The 17,773-nt window shown below is 44.7% G+C and overlaps 1 protein-coding gene across 1 annotated transcript in view; it reads left to right on the forward strand.

Moving 5' to 3' along the window:
* Positions 1–15,829, forward strand: part of LOC141173170 (immunoglobulin superfamily member 1-like) — a 107,659-nt gene extending 91,830 nt beyond the window's left edge. The window contains exons 5-6 of the mRNA XM_073657803.1: positions 12,138–12,416; positions 13,164–15,829. Of these exons, the coding sequence (XP_073513904.1) occupies positions 12,138–12,416; positions 13,164–13,378 (494 nt within the window). The 3' untranslated portion in view covers positions 13,379–15,829. The remainder of the gene's footprint in view (positions 1–12,137; positions 12,417–13,163) is intronic.
* The last annotated feature ends 1,944 nt before the right edge of the window (positions 15,830–17,773 follow it).

Here is a 17,773-nt window from a genome sequence, read left to right on the forward strand (position 1 = left end):
ACCACTTTCATAAAATTGATTATAGAGTGGCTCAGACTGACCCAATAGAGAGTAGGAGAATCCTTGATGGGCCCTTGTGCCGAAGGTGGGTTCACATTTTACATCTCATTCGATATATACAGACAAAGGCAGTGTACAGAATGAGTCAGCTTTTGTGCCTATGTAATACACTGGGTAGTTTGTTTAACAGAGTACCCAGTGTATTATTATATAGATGCATAGTTTGGCTAAGATAACATAAAGGAGCAACAGTCGAAGAATATGTCATCCAAACATTGCCCGGAGCTAGAAAGACCATCCATAATTGTATAAAGCTGGTGGGTGTTGGCCCACTGTGCCACAGGCCGGGCTTACCCTGGAGGGGCATAATTAAGTGACTACCTGGTAGTCACTAGAGCCTCTGATGGTGATGATAGGCTTAACCGCAGTTATTAAAGGCCGTTTTCCATTCGTCACCCTTGCGGATACAAATCAGGTTGTAAGCCCCTCAGAGATCCAATTTGGAGAAGACCTTTTCACTACAGATTCTGTAAAACAGTTTGGACATCAAAGGCAGGGTATATTTGTTTTTAATGGTGATTTTGTTAAGCCCTTGATAGTCAATATAGGGACATAGAGAACCATCCTTCTTAGACACGAAGAAGAAGCACCAGCCGGAGAAGAGGATTTATGGATGAATCCTTTGGCCAAGTTTTCTTGAATGTATTCAGACATGGGTTGAGATAGGGGATACACCCGACCACAGGGTGGTGAAGTACCAGGTAGAAGGTCAACGGGATATTCATAAGGTCTGTGAGGTGGCAGGACCTCTGCCTTCTTTTCACAGAAGTATGTGACGCGCCCCCAGGGCCGTGGGGTGCTCTGTAGCCAGGCCGGTCGGTGCTGGTGGCAGTGACCTGGTCCATTGGCCTGGGCGGTCAAATAATTAAAGGAAAAGTAAAAGGGAATAAAGTTTTTAGAGATAATGTTCGTGACGCCACCGTGGTATGCGGCTATATGGGGCTGCCGCTGCGGTGCAGATCCCCTGGGGCTGATAGTGACACAGCAGAGTTGGTTCAGCTCTTCACAGGTAGAGCTAAGCTCCAGGGCAGTATATGAAGAATTGTGGAAGTAGATGTTGTTGGTGCGGTGTAACGCAGGGCTGAGGGCGCAGGTAATGACCAGACAACAAATTAATGGTGGTTTCCTCTATCTTTACTTGCGGTTTATCAAAGCAGACCGGGGCACGGGTACTAGCTGGCAGTAGACTAAAAAAAGATAATTAGCTCATATCACCTGATACTCACAGGAATCCCAGGCTCACGGATTAGTGTCCAGCATACACTTGCAAGGATATATAAAGAAGGTAAAATCCGGTGCCATATGCGATAAATCCTTTTATTCCAAAAATAAAAATCACAACATGTCCCAAGGAGGGGAACAACTGGATGCGTTTCGAGGACACAGCCCCTTATTCGTCAGTATACAAATGAATTAAAAAACAACACATTTATAATAAAAACTGTGACCACCCTTAAACATGTGTGATAGATTAGTATACAAATTAGGATATTAACTCCTACTTAGACAAGATTTGCGTGCAACGAATTCTCATAGAATATTCAGATATAAACTTAGGAGTAGTGTTGAGCCACCCCGTAGTGTTCGGGTTCGGTTCGGTTCGTCGAACACCGGGATGTTCGAGGAGCTGTTCGTCGAGCTGTTCGTCGAACACCTTAGAACACCGTTAAAACCAATGGCAGGCAAACAAAAACATATAGAAACACATAGAAAACACCTTCAAAGGTGTCCAAAAGCTGACAAACTGCTCAGAAGAAACTCTCTTTAAAAAAGCCGGCCGGCAAATTCAGAAGCGGCATACACCGGTACCCGACAATTTAGACAAGAAGGAATAGAGCATCACACATAGATTAAATAGATAGAAACATGTCAGTCACACATATAAGAAGCACAGTGACAGTGTTGGTTACTGTACTTGTCATTTAGTGTAAAGGATTTATTAAAAAAAATATTAGTGTTTTCATGCACTGTCTCTTTAAAAAGGCCGGCCGGCAATTCAGCAGCGGTACCCGACAATTTAGAACAGAAAGAGTAGAGCTTCACACATAGAATAAATAGATAGAAACATGTCAGTCACATATATAATAAGTACAGTGACAGTGTTGCTTACTGTACTTGTCATTTAGTGTAAAGGATTTATTTAAAAAAATAATAGTGTTTTCATGCACCGTCTCTTTAAAAAAGCCGGCCGGCAATTCAGCATCTGTACCCGACAATTTAGAACAGAAAGATAGAGCATCACACATAGATTAGATAGATAGAAACATGTCAGTCAGATATATAATAAGTACAGTGATCGTGTTGGTTACTGTACTTGTCATTTAGTGTTAAAATAAAGGATTTATTAAAAAAAAATTATCGTGGGGTTCCTCGTAATTTTAGTCTCTAGCGGAGGTTAAGCAGACGGCTGGGGCAGATGTTTGAAGCCTGGGAAGGGGGTAATACCCATGGAGCTTCCCAGGCTACTAATATCAGCCCCCAGCTGAATACCTAGCCTTTACTAGCTATTAAAATGGGGGACCCCCCCAAAAAAATGACGTGGGGTCCCCCCTATTTTAATAGCTAGCAAAGGCTAGGCAGACAGCTGGGGCTGATATTAATAGCTCAGGAAGGGAGCCATGAATATTGGCCCCCTCCCAGGCTAGAAACACCAGCCGTCAGCCGCCCCAGAAATGGCGCATCCATAGGATGCGCCAATTCTGGCACTTAGCCTCGCTCTTCCACGCTGCCCTGATGCGGTGGCAGGGGGTAATAGGGTTGGGGTTGATGTCAGCTTATAATGCCAGCTGACATCAAGCCCAGGTTAGTAATGGAGAGGCGTCTATAAGACACCCCCATTACTAACCCCATAGTGAAAGTTAAAAAAAACACAAACACCCAGAATAAAATCCTTTAATTGAAATAAACACACAATTCTTTATTGTTCTAAATTAAACCATACTTACCGTCACGCCCATTCCAGCTGAAGCCAGCGATCTCCTGCAATAAAAATAAAATAATAAACCAACATTATCCTTACCTTTTGATGGTTCCCAGGACAGCTCCAGCTCTGCTACATCGAGATGACAGGCTGGACCGCAGCAGAACGCTGCCATCCAGCCTGTCAACCCGCAGACACTGAGAAGAGCAGGCTTGCTTCGCTCCTCAGTGTCTCGCTGTGACGGCATCCAGATGAGCCGAGGTCATGTCCAATGAACTCGGCTCACCTCATGCACGTCACTGCTGCGGTCCAGCCTGTTATCTCGATGTAGCAGAGCTGAAGCTGTCGTGGGAACCATGGAAAGGTAAGGATGATGTTGGTTTATTATTTTTCTTTTATTGCAGGAGATCGTTGGCTTCAGCTGGAATGGGCGTGATGGTAAGTATGGTTTAATTTAGAACAATAAAGAATTGTGTGTTTATTTCAATTAAAGGACTTTATTCTGGGTGTTGTGTTTTTTTAAATACTTTACTAGAAATTCATGGCGGTCATGTCTAATACTGGCGTGACCCCATGAATTTTGGGCTTAGGGCCAGCTGATAATACCAAGCTGGCCCTAACCCCTTTATTACCCAGTTTGCCACCGCACCAGGGCCCTGGATGAGTTGGGTACAGCGCCAGAAGATGGCTCTTCTATGAACGCGCCATTTTCCGGGGTGGCTGCGGACTGCAATTTGCAGTGGGGGGGGGGGGCCCAGAAAGCTTGGGCCTCCCTGTGCTGCAGATTCCAGCCCCCAGCTGCCTAGTTGTACCTGGCTGGACACAAATATAGTGCGAAGCCCCACTTCAATTTTTTTTAATTATTTCAGAAAATTCATGAAATAATTAAGAAAAAAAGGCCTTCAATATATTGTTGTGTCCGGCCAGGTACAAATAGGCAGCTGGTGGTTGGGGGCAGCCCGTTCCTGCCTGCTGTACCTGGCTGGACACAAATATAGTGCGAAGCCCCACTTCAATTTTTTAAATTATTTCAGAAAATTCATGAAATAATTAAAAAAAAATTGACGTGGGGCTTCGCACTATATTTGTGTCCAGCCAGGTACAGCAGGCAGGAACGGGCTGCTCCCAACCACCAGCTGCCTATTTGTACCTGGCCGGACACAACAATATAGGGAAGCCCTTTTTTTCTTAATTATTTCATGAAATAATTTAAAGAAAATTGACGTGGGGCTTCGCCCTGTTTTTGTGTCCAGCCAGGTACAACTAGGCAGCTGGGGGCTGGAATCCGCAGCGCAGGGAGGCCCAAGCTTTCTGGGCCACCCCCGCTGCAAATTGCAGTCCGCAGCCACCCCGGAAAATGGCGCGTTCATAGAAGCGCCATCTTCTGGCGCTGTACCCAACTCATCCAGGGCCCTGATGCGGTGGCTCACTGGGTAATAAAGGGGTTAGGGCCAGCTTGGCATTATCAGCTGGCCCTAAGCCTGAAATTCATGGGGTCACGCCAATATTAGACATGACCACCATGAATTTCTAGTAAAGTATTTAAAAAAAACACAACAGCCAGAAAAAAGTCTATTAATTGAAATAAACACACAATTCTTTATTGTTCTAAATTAAACAATACTTACCGTCACGCCCATTCCAGCTGAAGCCAACGATCTCCTGAAATAAAAGAAAAATAATAAAGCAACATCATCCTTACCTTTCCATGGTTCCCACGACAGCTTCAGCTCTGCTACATCGAGATGACAGGCTGGACCGCAGCAGAACGCTGCCATCCAGCCTGTCATCCCGCAGACACTGAGAAGCGCAGGCTTGCTTACGCTCCACAGTGCCTCTCTGTGACGGCATCCAGATGAGCCGAGTTAATGTCCAATGAACTCGGCTCACCTCATGCACATCACTGAAAGCGTGGGAAAATTCTCCTGCACTCAGCGCTTCAGCGTGAGAATTTTCCCACGCTGTCAGTGACGTGCATGAGGTGAGCCGAGTTCATTGGACATGAACTCGGCTCATCTGGATGCCGTCACAGAGAGACGCTGAGGAGCGCAAGCAAGCCTGCGCTTCTCACTGTCTGCGGGATGACAGGCTGGATGGCAGCTTTCTGCTACGGTCCAGCCTGTCATCTCGATGTAGCAGAGCTGAAGCTGTCGTGGGAACCATGGAAAGGTAAGGATTATGTTGCTTTATTATTTTTCTTTTATTGCAGGGGATCGTTGGCTTCGGCTGGAATGGGCATGATTGTAAGTATGGTTTAATTTAGAACAATAAAGAATTGTGTCTTTATTTCAATTAAAGGACTTTATTCTGGGTGTTTGTGTTTTTTTTTAACTTTGACTATGGGGTTAGTAATGGGGGTGTCTTATAGATGCCTCTCCATTACTAACCTGGGCTTGATGTCAGCTGGCATTATAAGCTGACATCAACCCCAGCCCTATTACCCCACTGCCACCGCTACAGGGCAGTGGGAAGAGCGAGGCTAAGTGCCAGAATTGGCGCATCCTATGGATGTGCCATTTCTGGGGCGGCTGACGGCTGGTGTTTCTAGCCTGGGAGGGGGCCAATATTCATGACACCCTTCCTGGGCTATTAATATCAGCCCCCAGCTGTCTGCCTAGCCTTTGCTAGCTATTAAAATAGGGGGGACCCCACGTCATTTTTTTGGGGGGGTCCCCCATTTTAATAGCTAGTAAAGGCTAGGTATTCAGCTGGGGGCTGATATTAGTAGCCTGGGAAGCTCCGTGGGTATTACCCCTTCCCAGGCTTCAAACATCTGCCCCAGCTGTCTGCTTAACCTCCTCTAGAGCCTAAAATTATGGTTAACCCCACGCCAATTTTTTTAAAATAAATCCTTTATTTTAACACTAAATGACAAGTACAGTAATCAACACTGTCACTGTACTTCTTATATATGTGACTGACATGTTTCTATCTATCTATTCTATGTGTGATTCTCTATTCCTTCTATTCTAAATTGTCGGGTACCGCTGCTGAATTGCCGGCCGGCTTTTTTAAAGAGACGGTGCAGGAAAACACTAATATTTTTTTTAATAAATCCTTTACACTAAATGACAAGTACAGTAATCAACACTGTCACTGTTCTTCTTATATATGTGACTGACATGTTTCTATCTATCTAATCTATGTGTGATTCTCTATTCTTTCTGTTCTAAATTGTCGGGTACCGGTGTTTGCCGCTGCTGAATTGCCGGCTTTTCATGTTTCACTGTGAGCACTGTTCCCATCGATTTGGGCAATCACTCTAATGCCACAACCACCATGGCTGTGGCATTACAGTGAGTGGCAGACAATCCCTGCATGATTGGTGCTCTAAATAGCGCCAGACATGCAGGACACGCTTTTGGTGCACGAACAGTTATCGAACATAACCTCGAACAGCCGAATTTTTTGCAAATCGTTCGGGTTCGTCGAACATCTCGAACACCGCCCAAAACAGCTCGAATTTGAGATTGGCGAACAGTTCTAGTCGAACACCGCTCATCTCTACTTAGGAGAAAAGAAAAAAAAAATTTTTTATATACCGTATTTTTCGGACCATAGGACGCACTTTTTTCCTCCAAAATTTTGGAGGAAAATGGGGGGTGCGTCTTATGGTCCGAATGTTGGGGGTGGGGTGTATATTTATGTGTGGTGTGGGGGGGAGCAGTATGGGTGGAGGAGCGGGGCACAGGAGGCAGCAGCCACCCGCAGCAGCCTACACTGTCCCCGCTGCTAAAGAAAATGAATATTCACTGCTCCCCACGCCCATGGGGCGAGGGGAGCACTGAATATTCATGCTCCTTAATAGCAGTATACAGTGTAGAGGCGCTGCGGTTCCTGCTGCTGCCGGCTATCTCCTGTGCCCGCTGTTAAAGGGCATGAATATTCATCCTCTCTCCATGCCCATGGGCGTGGGGAGGGGGTGAATATTCATGCCATTTAATGAGCGGGCACAGGAGATAGCCGGCAGCAGCAGCCACAGCACGGCTCCGCTGTGTGCTGGCTATGAAGGAGAGTGAAGTCACTGCTCCCCGCGCACACAGACCCGGCGTGGGGAGCAGTGACTTCCGGCAGCTGATCTCTCCTTGTGAGCCGCGCATGGCAGTGACGTCATGCAGGGCTCACATGGAGAGATCAGTGCAGGCAGACCGGACACAGCGCTGAAAGAGAGAAGAAAGGTGAGTAGGAGTGTTTATTTTTTTTTAATGTGCAGCCTGATGGGGATTAGGGGGACCATGCATACTAGGACAGGGATTAGGGGTGCCATGCATACCAGGACAGGGATTAGGGGTGCCAAGCATACCAGGACAGGGATGAGGGGTGCCATGCATACCAGGACAGGGATGAGGGGTGCCATGCATACCACGACAGGCATGAGGGGTGCCATGCATACCAGGATAAGGATGATGGGTGCCATGCATACCAGGACAGGGATTAGGGGTGCCATGCATACCAGGACAGGGATGAGGGGTGCCATGCATACCAGGACAGGGATGAGGGGTGCCATGCATACCAGGATAGGGATGATGGGTGCCATGCATACCAGGACAGGGATGAGGGGTGCCATGCATACCAGGACAGGGATGAGGGGTGCCATGCATACCAGGACAGGGATGAGGGGTGCCATGCATACCAGGATGGAGGGATGCCTGGCATACCAGGATGGGGATGGGGACCACATATAAAAGAAAGGGGGGCGGCATATATACCAGGATGGGGGATATTGTCAGAATTGGGGGACATTAACCCTATACCAGTGTCAGCAGAAGACCCCCTCCCCCTTAAAAGTGCATCATGACCACATTTTTTGTTTAAATTTTTATTTTTTTATTCTCCTCCTCTAAAACCTAGGTGCGTCTTAAGGTCCGGTGCGTATTATAGTCCGAAAAATACGGTATGTAATAGATTTGCCATATAAATACACAGAAACAGAACATGTATATAATATTGTAAGTGCAAACATATATGTATAATTTAATAAAAAAACATTAGATCTGATCTATAATTCATACCTTGCGGTATCCGTGCATTTAATTTCAATATCTATAGTTTTTCTTTGTTATGGAGCATTTTTTCCCAATTACCGCCTCGATGGGGACATGGTACTCTTTCTATGCCTCTAATATTTAATGTACTTATATTGCCCGCATGTACCTCCCTGAAATGTTTGGAGAGACCTGATAACCTGATGGATTTTGAGGCAGGATTTGCTCCTGTAATATGTTCTGATATTCTTGCTTTAAGGGCTCTGATGGTACAGCCTATATAATATTTTGAACAGCTGACACAAGTTGCCATATAGACAACATGGGAGGTGTTACAATTTATATAAGACTTTATGTCATATTTTCTAACCGTGTGTAGATCAGAGAAACTTGAACCCATAGGGACATATTTGCACATTCAGCATCTATTTTCACCACATTTATACATACTGACATATTTCAGCCAGGTGGGACTTTGTACTTTATTATCCAAACATACGCTGGGTGACAACATATTGCGTAGATCCTGACCTTTCCTTGAAACCACCCTACAACCTGCTTCCAATATATTAGACAATTTGTCATCCTGATATAATATGGGTAAATTCTTGAGAAAAGAAGAAGAAGAAGATGGCTGTAGAGCTCCGGGCTGCCTGGAAGAAAGTTGGGGATCCACCTCGCCAGGTGGAGTTGTAGGCCTTCCCTCTGCGCTAATCTCTTTGGCCCTGCTGCTTGAAGCTATGCTGCGGCCCTCGTCCCTGAGTAAAATGTCCCATATGGCAGGCAGCTCGGGCCTTCCTCAAGTGTCGCTCCCACGTGGCGGTGCTGAGCCCTATGATGCTGCTGAGCCCCCGGGTGTCTGGTGGGGCCAGGAGACCTGCAGTCTCCTGCCCTCCGGATATAGCTGCTGGGCCTTCAGTGCCCCACAACCATGGGTTCCTTTGCGCTTCTCTCTGGGGTGAGCTTGTCCACAGCTCCCTTCCCCAGGTTCTTCCTCGTCGTTCTCCTGTCTCCAACTCCTCTCAACTCACTCTTACTAACTGCACCACGAGATTCCAATGTAAAGGGCAGGAGCTCCCTTTTCTGGTCTGGGAAAGTGTTGTATGCTCGTAAACCTGATTAGGGGACCCCTCCTTGCTTCCAGGCATGGCATCACCCCTTGTGAGGGAGGCAATGCCACTGTAGCAACCGGACTCCTGGGGAGACACATATGCAAAGGCACGATAATGGACTGGCAGAGAAGCAAGGTTCAAATGCACAGAAGGCAGAATATTCGGCGTTACCTTGGCAAGGCACTTGCAAGCACAATATGGTCTTCAATGAAGCACCTGACCAGTAGGCCAGTTAACAATTGGCACATGTTTATGGAGCTATGGAAGACCCAGGTTAACAGAATTTGCTGATCTAGGTAGCACGTAGAAGGAATTTTTTTCAGAATTCAGGACTCCAATCCTGAGAGTGACTGGCAGCATGATGAATGGAATAGGCACTGCCAGGAGTTGTCAGTCAATGAAGGTAATAGTTAGGGGATGATCCAGCTGTTTCGTAGAGAGCTGAAGTCAATGGACCAAATCCTGATGAATGAAGTTGCCAGCGGAGTCGGAATCCATATGTGCAGCCGCAGAGAGAGACCGCTCCTGCCAGGGCAGGGTAACTTCGATCTGTAGCTTTGGAGAGAAATTACTCTCCTTAGGTGCTGAAGTTTCCAAGTCTCACAGGGCACAGGTGAACAAGTGTATTTTGCATCCACAGTACATGCACCTCCCTCTACCTCTACCTCTACCTCCGCTGTCATACCTGCACAAAAAGTTTGGCCTGCTCAACCTGCAGCAGCTCAGTAGCTGGTGGTGCAACTTGCAGTAGCAAGGGAAACTGGAAGTTTAGAGCCAGTATGGGTGGTTTTCTGGCATGAGAAAACATCAAAGCTTGTTCCAAGGCTCGCTCATGGATGCAGAGATCTATCCTAGTGGCCAGGTGTATAAGTCGTCCAGTGAGGATGGTAGATCTCTGCTTGTCAATTGATCCTTTATACGACCGTACAGTTCCTGCCAGAAGGATACCACCAGGGCTTCTTCATTCCAAGCCAACTCCATCGTCAAAGCACAGAAACATAAGGCATACTGGGCCCACGTGCCCATGCCCAACCTTAGAGACAAAAAGGACAAAGCAGCTGAGGAGGTGCGGCCTGGAACCTTGAATACCTCTGGGAACATCTCTAGCAACATCGCAGCATTGTGGGTCTCCAGACCACCACACTCCCAAATGGGATTTGCCGAGGCCAGGGCTTTTCCAGACAACAGAGAGACCATAAACGCTATCTTGGTCTGGTCTGAAGTGAAAAGCTGAGAGTGGAGTTTGAACTGGATCTGACATTGATTAATGAAGCTGCGGATCTCCTTGGTGTCTCCATTGTAGCAGAATGTAAGTGGAAGCTGGAGCTTAGCAGTTCTACCAGAGTGGAAGCTGGAGCTTAGCAGTTCCACCAGGAACTGGGTCCCTAGGTGGTTTCCTCAGGGAGGCTGATAGTCCTAAGGAGGGTTTGCCAGATGTGGTAGAGGCGGATGACAGGGCGGACATTGCGACGGACAGACCCTGCAGTTGGGCTGCCATCACATTGATAGTCTGCCTCATCTGGTCCTGATGCTCACGTTGAGAGCGCATCTCCTTGTACACTTGAACAGTACTTGTACATTTGACTTGGGATCTCTAAGTTCTGATTTGTCAGCATTACCTGCTCTAACGGTAAAGCTGGTGGCTTGGCTGCAGGTAGTCACTGGCTACCTCTCCTGGGCAGTCCCCGGGTCTGCAGCAACTGACCTGAGGGTCAGAGACATGGGTACAAAATATAAGTGGACAGAGGCAAAGATGTGATCAGACAATCCGAAATCAGGGCAGGCAGCGCAAAAAAAGAGTGCCTTTCAGGAAACTAGACAGGAACTGAACAAGAACATTAGATCAGGCGAGGAGTGGTGGGAGGAGTTGCCTAATAAACTCTCTAGTGCTTGGAGATAGGCCAGGTAAGCTAACCTCTACAGAACAGTGAGGTTAAGTTACTGCAGAATCTAGACATGCTGCCCTATAGCCAGGTGGAGACTCACCAGCAGCAGGAGGATGCAGCAGTGTTGGAAATGCTGCAAGAGGTAGCTCAGCGAGACAGCCCAAGACTGGGGAGAGCAGAGCGGTGACTGCAGTAAGTAGGATGGTGCTTATCACCTGTGCAAGTTACTGGCGTCACAAATGGAGTCTGGTTTATTGAGTGAAGTTATCCAGTCTTGCTCACTTTCATTTGTAATTATTATTAATTGACGGTGATAGTTAGGTCAGCCATACACAAACATACTCATCCCCATTTAACATGCAAGCTAGACAAGGCTAAGTGTGCATACTGTATTTATTTTGGCAAGATGAGAAAGAATTATCTCCAAGCCAACAAAAATATCAGACATGTTGTACTCACATTGGGCAGCATCAGGTATGTTAGGTGATCTAGATTCCATAGTGGCAAATTCTTTAATTATTATTGCTTTATTGAGTTTGCTTATATGGTCAAAGATGGATGATAAATTCTATTATTTTCTTTTAACTTGGATGAAAAGAAAGAAAGAGAGCACTTGTGAAACATCAAAGGGTAATTTCCAACATTTAAAAGTTTTACCTATTAAAAGGATTTGTGGATTTGTGGAGGTCCAATTGTTGAGACCTCCTCCGATACTGAGAATGTGTCTCTGGGATGCCCAGTCAGATTAGAGATGTGGCCATGAATATACTCCATTAGTTGACTCATTCTCTATTCGTGCCAAGTTATTTACCGTAATTCTAATTTTTTGGGGAAAGTTTGGTGATGCCAGCAAATTCGAATTTCAAAAGATCCGCTAATATCTATTTTCTATGGAACTGCAAGAGATAGCAGAAGACAGTGCTCAATTATCTACGGAAGGCTATGAGAATTAATGTAGATTGTGTGGGCGGGCCCCGCTCCATTCAGTTTTAAAGAACAATGATGGTTATAGCAGTTGGAGCCCTACCAATATACAAGTTACCACTTATCTTTTGGATAGATAATAACTATAAATGTTCGGACAAACCGTTTAATGTGAAAGTTTTCCAAGTTTCTTCTGTTAGGATCCACCATCATGAATATAAATTAATTCTGTTTGTTGATGTTCTTCTAGAACTTCCGGCTCCTTCAATGACCTGGGAAGAAAATCCTAGTGACAGTACAATGGTGAGAATCAACTGCACAGTTCCCGAAAATCTGAAATACAATAAGTTCTTCTTCACACTCCTAGATGGCAGTAATGTCATTGAAGACGACATCATGGGAGCAGGAAAACGTGTGATATTTTCAATTACTAAACCTAAGTACATCAGCAGGAGATACCAGTGTCTGTATCGAGTAAAATATGACTACGATTATGCAGATTCACTTCACTGCATTCTGCAAATTGAAGGTATGCAGTACAAGAAATTGTCTTTTAGCCTCCATTCACATCATATTTATAGCCTCTGTTTAACATAGACACTGGAGCATATACTGTATATTAAACCAAATCCTATAATAGCTGACATACAGTCACATTTATCACATGTAGGGTCCTGTTGGATACTGTTGCATGAGCTATCATAGTCTATTATGTTACAATTTTTTTTACTAATTTTACTATATACTGGCATATTTATTAAATTAGTCCAATAGAAGCCAAATAGTTGTCCTTTTGACTTCCATCTGGATGGTATGCCATCCAGATGTAAACCAAAAGGACTCCCTTTTGGCTTCTATTGGATTAATTTAATCTAATGAAGACATTTAGGGTATATGTCGGCAGTTTTCTGAGCGTATGCACCAATCATACAACACGTGTTGTGCACATCGCCTTATTCTCCTTCTACCTTCACCTTTTTGTTTTATATACGAAAATAAAAGAGATCGACAGATATGACATAAAGCAGAAAATGGAAATTGAGCAAAAATGCAGTTAGAGTTTAAAGATGTTGGCCTTTTTACCAAATTTAACCAAATTTTACCAAATTTTAAGACCGTCCATTGATATTTTCATAACATGTATGTTCTGTTTACCTTGGACAAATGTAATGTTTTTCTGACAGATGTGTGAGTTTCATTTTTTCAGGTAATAAAGTATATTTGCATACAATACTTCTGCCCGCAATTCAGTTAATATTGCTTTTACTTGTTTCAGGATCTTACGTATTGATGTCAATCCGACATATTCTATCGGCGATGATCCTCATATTGATCGGTGTCATTCTTTTACTGCACTTCAAAAACTTTGGAAACATACATCAGAAACGACCTGACCTTCCACCCGCTCGAGTCATATATAGAAAAGGAAGTAAGATATCGAAAAGGACAAATTATGAGGAAAAAGTGAAAGAAGCCAAAGATCCCATATAATTGTTATAAAATGTACTATACATTAAGAGTAATGCCATGAAATCAGCATGTGATATTGGGGATGTGCTAAAAGCAAATTAGACCATTAGATAGATCTGTTGCATGAGCTTATAAATGTGATTATTTGTTGCAGGTCAGCTTTAGGTTGTTTTGGCATAGCTACAGCTAAAAAACTTGGTTGTGCATAGACTTTGTGCGGTCAATCTTGGCATTTGCCCTTGCTGCTGGGTGTCACAATCCTCTTGGCCTGGGGCAAACTATTAAGATGCAGGGAGAGGGCAGTACATTGAAGCTTTTATCCTGGTAAAGGAAAGCCTAGGTTTAGTGCCGAATGTCAGAGGGGGCATCAACAAGTCACTTGGCCTGGGTAAAGATACAAGGTAAAGGTAATCCATTGAGTCTTTTGTCCTAGGTAAAGGAAAGCCTACTTGTAGCTTGTGATCATTTATTGGGTTCTAGAGACCTCATCTTCATTCAGTTTCTGGCAAAGGATGTAGCTTTCTAACTGCTACCATTGTCAACCAGATTAGTTGAATGAAGATGCTTACTATGTTACCCAATTTTGCACATGGTCCATTCCTTCCTCAGATCTCCCAGGCCGAGTCACAATTAGAGAAAATACACCCCTATTACATCTCACATGCAAGAGAGGCATGTGACTGCAAGAATGTGATTTGCATGCTACCGGCAACATTCCGACTAGGCGTGTATGGCTTCTCGAATTACAAGTGACCATGCCTAGTTGGCAAGTGACTGCATGTATGTAAATCACATACTTGCGGTCATTTGACTGCCTGTTCTCACCAACAATACAGGTGAGTCCTGACATTGTGTGCACTGGTGCGTGAACAGTGGGCGAACGCAGTCTAAAGGCGATACCTAAAAAAAGTAACTAGTGTTTAGTAAATTACTCATCTTATCTCCATTCCTATCTGGTGCTCCAGACAACTTGTTAACACCTCGCTTATATTGACAATTAGCATTTTTTCTAGGACTATAGCTTTTCCAGCAAGGATCATTTTAAATCAAATATTCAGTGGTGCTTGAAAGTTTGTGATCTCTTCAGAATTTTCCATATTTCTGCAAAAATTTGACCTAAATCTACATCAAAACAACCAAATCAGAAAAATGAGTCAAAAATATAAGACTTATTTGGCGATTCATTAGCCAGAAAACAAGCGTAAATTATTTTGAAAAGTCACAAATTTTGCAACTTTGGGCGCTTTCTGTTATGTTCTGCTACCAGAGCTAAGGAAAGAGAGGAGATCTGTCCCTACGATAGAACTCAGCTTAATCCCTACGATGTAACAGGGAACCTGATCCTGCGATCAGACCTGCTAAAGTCCTAAGCTAGTCTGTACGGAGACCTATAGATGTGAGGAAGGAATCCCTACAAGTACTAAGGACTGGGAGGAATATGGGACACCTCCTAACAGAAATAGTAGCAGACAGAAGAACAAACAAAATATATAGAACATAGAGGTCAGTAGACCAAGCAAACTAACAGAGCAAGACACAGAGCACAGGCTAGCTAGAAAGTAGATATACAATGAAGTCCAGCAAAGCCAGAAGGGCGGAGCAGGATTAAATAGGCCAACAAGGTCATGTGACCAGCAAAGGAAAAAAAACTAAGAGCAAGGTTCTAACAGTACCCCCCCTTCTAAGAGGATCCTCCGGATCCCCTAGGACCAGGCTTATCAGGAAATCTCCTGTGAAACGCTCTGATAAGTCTGGACGCGGAAACATCATCCGACCTCACCCAAGAGTTATCCTCGGGACCGAAACCTTTCCAGGCCACAAGATACTGCAAACTACCTCTATACCGTCTAGAGTTAAGGATGCGAGAAATTTCATATTCCCCGTCCTCCACCACCGGAGGAACAGAGGCAGAGGCGTCACAATCCGATACAACAGCTTTTTTCAACAGAGAGACATGAAATACCGGATTAATTCTCCAGGAGGTAGGAACCTCCAACCTAACAGCAGATTGGTTGACAACCTGAAGCACCTTAAAGGGCCCTACAAACTTGGGACCCAATTTCTTTGAAGGAATCCTCAACCGCAGATTCCTAGAGGACAACCAAACCATGTCACCAACAGCGAACAAAACCTCCTGTCGTTTCCTATCAAAGTCGTCTTTAGATTTTCTGTTGGCCTCCTGAAGATTACCACGCACATCCGTCCAAACTCTCTCCAAAGCACCAGAAAAATTCTCCTCCTCAGGCACGGCAGATCCCAACTTGGAGAACGACCCAAACGACGGATGTCTCCCAGAACAACAAAAAAAAGGCGAACAACCAGCAGAAGAAGATGTATGATTGTTCAGAGCAAATTCAGCAAGTGGCAGAAACTCAGACCACCCCTCTTGATTGTCTGCCACAAAACAACGCAAGAACTGCTCAACATCCTGGTTTTTCCTTTCTGTCTGGCCATTAGATTCAGGATGATATCCGGACGAGAACGACAAATGAACTCCCAACCTATCACAAAAGGCACGCCAAAAACGAGCCACGAACTGAGGACCCCTATCAGAAACAATGTCAGTAGGAACGCCATGAAGTCTGACAATTTCCTTGACAAAGGCCTTAGCGAGAGTTTTAGCGCAGGGCAGTTTGACGAAAGGAACCAAGTGACACATCTTGCTAAAACGGTCCACGACCACCCAGATGACAGTAAAGCCCTCAGAGGGGGGAAGGTCAGTTATAAAGTCCATAGCCAAATGTGTCCAAGGAGCACTGGGAACCTCCAAAGGACAAAGCAACCCCGCAGCAGGAGTATGTGAGGACTTAGATCTAGCACATATAGTACATTGATGCACCCACTTAATGACTTCCTTCTGCCATCCAGGCCACCAAAAACTGCGACCCACCAGTCTCTTGGTCTCAGAGATTCCGGGATGACCTGCCAACTGAGATTCGTGACACTCAACAAACAAATCTCTCCTAAAGGTCCCAGGCACAAACAACCTCCCATGAGGAGTGTTAGAAGGGGCATTCTCCTGTGCTTTAAGAATCTCATTTTCCAAAACGGAGTCCAAAGCAGCTATCACAACACCTTCTTGTAAAATGTTCTCCTCTTTCTCAGCACCGACTATGGGAGAAAAACTGCGAGACAAGGCATCCGCCTTAACATTCTTAGTACCAGGGATGTAAGTAACGGAGAAATTAAACCGCGAGAAAAACAGTGCCCACCTAGCCTGACGGGCATTCAGGCGCTTGGCAGCATCAAGATATATCAGATTTTTATGATCCGTAAGAACCTGAACGGGAAATTCCGCACCTTCCAAGAAGTGGCGCCAGTGTTCAAATGCGAGTTTAATAGCCAATAATTCCCGATTACCAATATCGTAATTCAGTTCAGTCTCCGAAAAATTTTTTGAAAAAAAGGCACAGGGATGTAATCCATCCCCGTTATCCTGAGACAATACTGCGCCAACCCCCACAGAGGAAGCATCAACCTCAACCAAAAACGGCCTAGTAACATCAGGCTGCATAAGAATGGGAGCAGAGGTGAACCTCTCCTTGAGATACACAAAAGCTTCAATGGCCTCAGAAGACCACTGAACCGCATCAGCACCTTTCCTGGTGAGATCAGTCAGAGGTTTAACAATACTAGAAAATTTTTTTATGAATTTTCTATAGTAATTGGCGAAACCCAAAAACCTCTGTATCGATTTCAAACCAATAGGCCTAGGCCATTCCTGCACAGCCTGAACCTTAACCGGATCCATCTCAAAACCTTTGCTGGAGATAATGTAGCCCAAAAAACTAATTATCTGTACAGCGAACTCACATTTCTCCAGCTTATCAAAAAGCGAATTGTCCATTAATAACTGTAATACCTCACGCACGCTCCCCCAATGAGACTCCAGATCCGGCGAATAAATCAAAATGTCATTAGTGTTGAGCGATACCTTCCGATATCAGGAAATATCGTATCGGATTGGATCGGGCCGATACCCAAAAAGTATCGGATATCGCCGATTCCGATACCGGAAACCAATGCAAGTCAATGGGACACAAATATCGGAATGAAAATAAACCCTTTCTTTCCTTGTAGGTTAATTCTACATGAAGTAAAACAACTAAGAATAATGTAGAATGACATGAAAAGCCGGCAATTCATCAGCGGCATTCCCCGGTACCCGACAATTTATAACAGACAGAATAGAGCTTCACACATAGATTAGATAGATAGAAACATGTCAGTCACATATATAAGAAGTACAGTGACAGTGTTGCTTACTGTACTTGTCATTTAGTGTAAAGGATTTATTTAAAAAAATAATAGTGTTTTCATGCACCGTCTCTTTAAGAAAGCCGGCCGGCAATTCAGCATCTGTACCCGACAATTTAGAATAGAAAGAATAGAGAATCACACATAGATTAGATAGAT

This window comes from Phyllobates terribilis, unplaced genomic scaffold (genome assembly GCF_046119375.1).
Source record: "Phyllobates terribilis strain yellow unplaced genomic scaffold, ASM4611937v1 Scaffold_12__6_contigs__length_324123572, whole genome shotgun sequence".
Lineage (NCBI taxonomy): Eukaryota > Metazoa > Chordata > Amphibia > Anura > Dendrobatidae > Phyllobates > Phyllobates terribilis.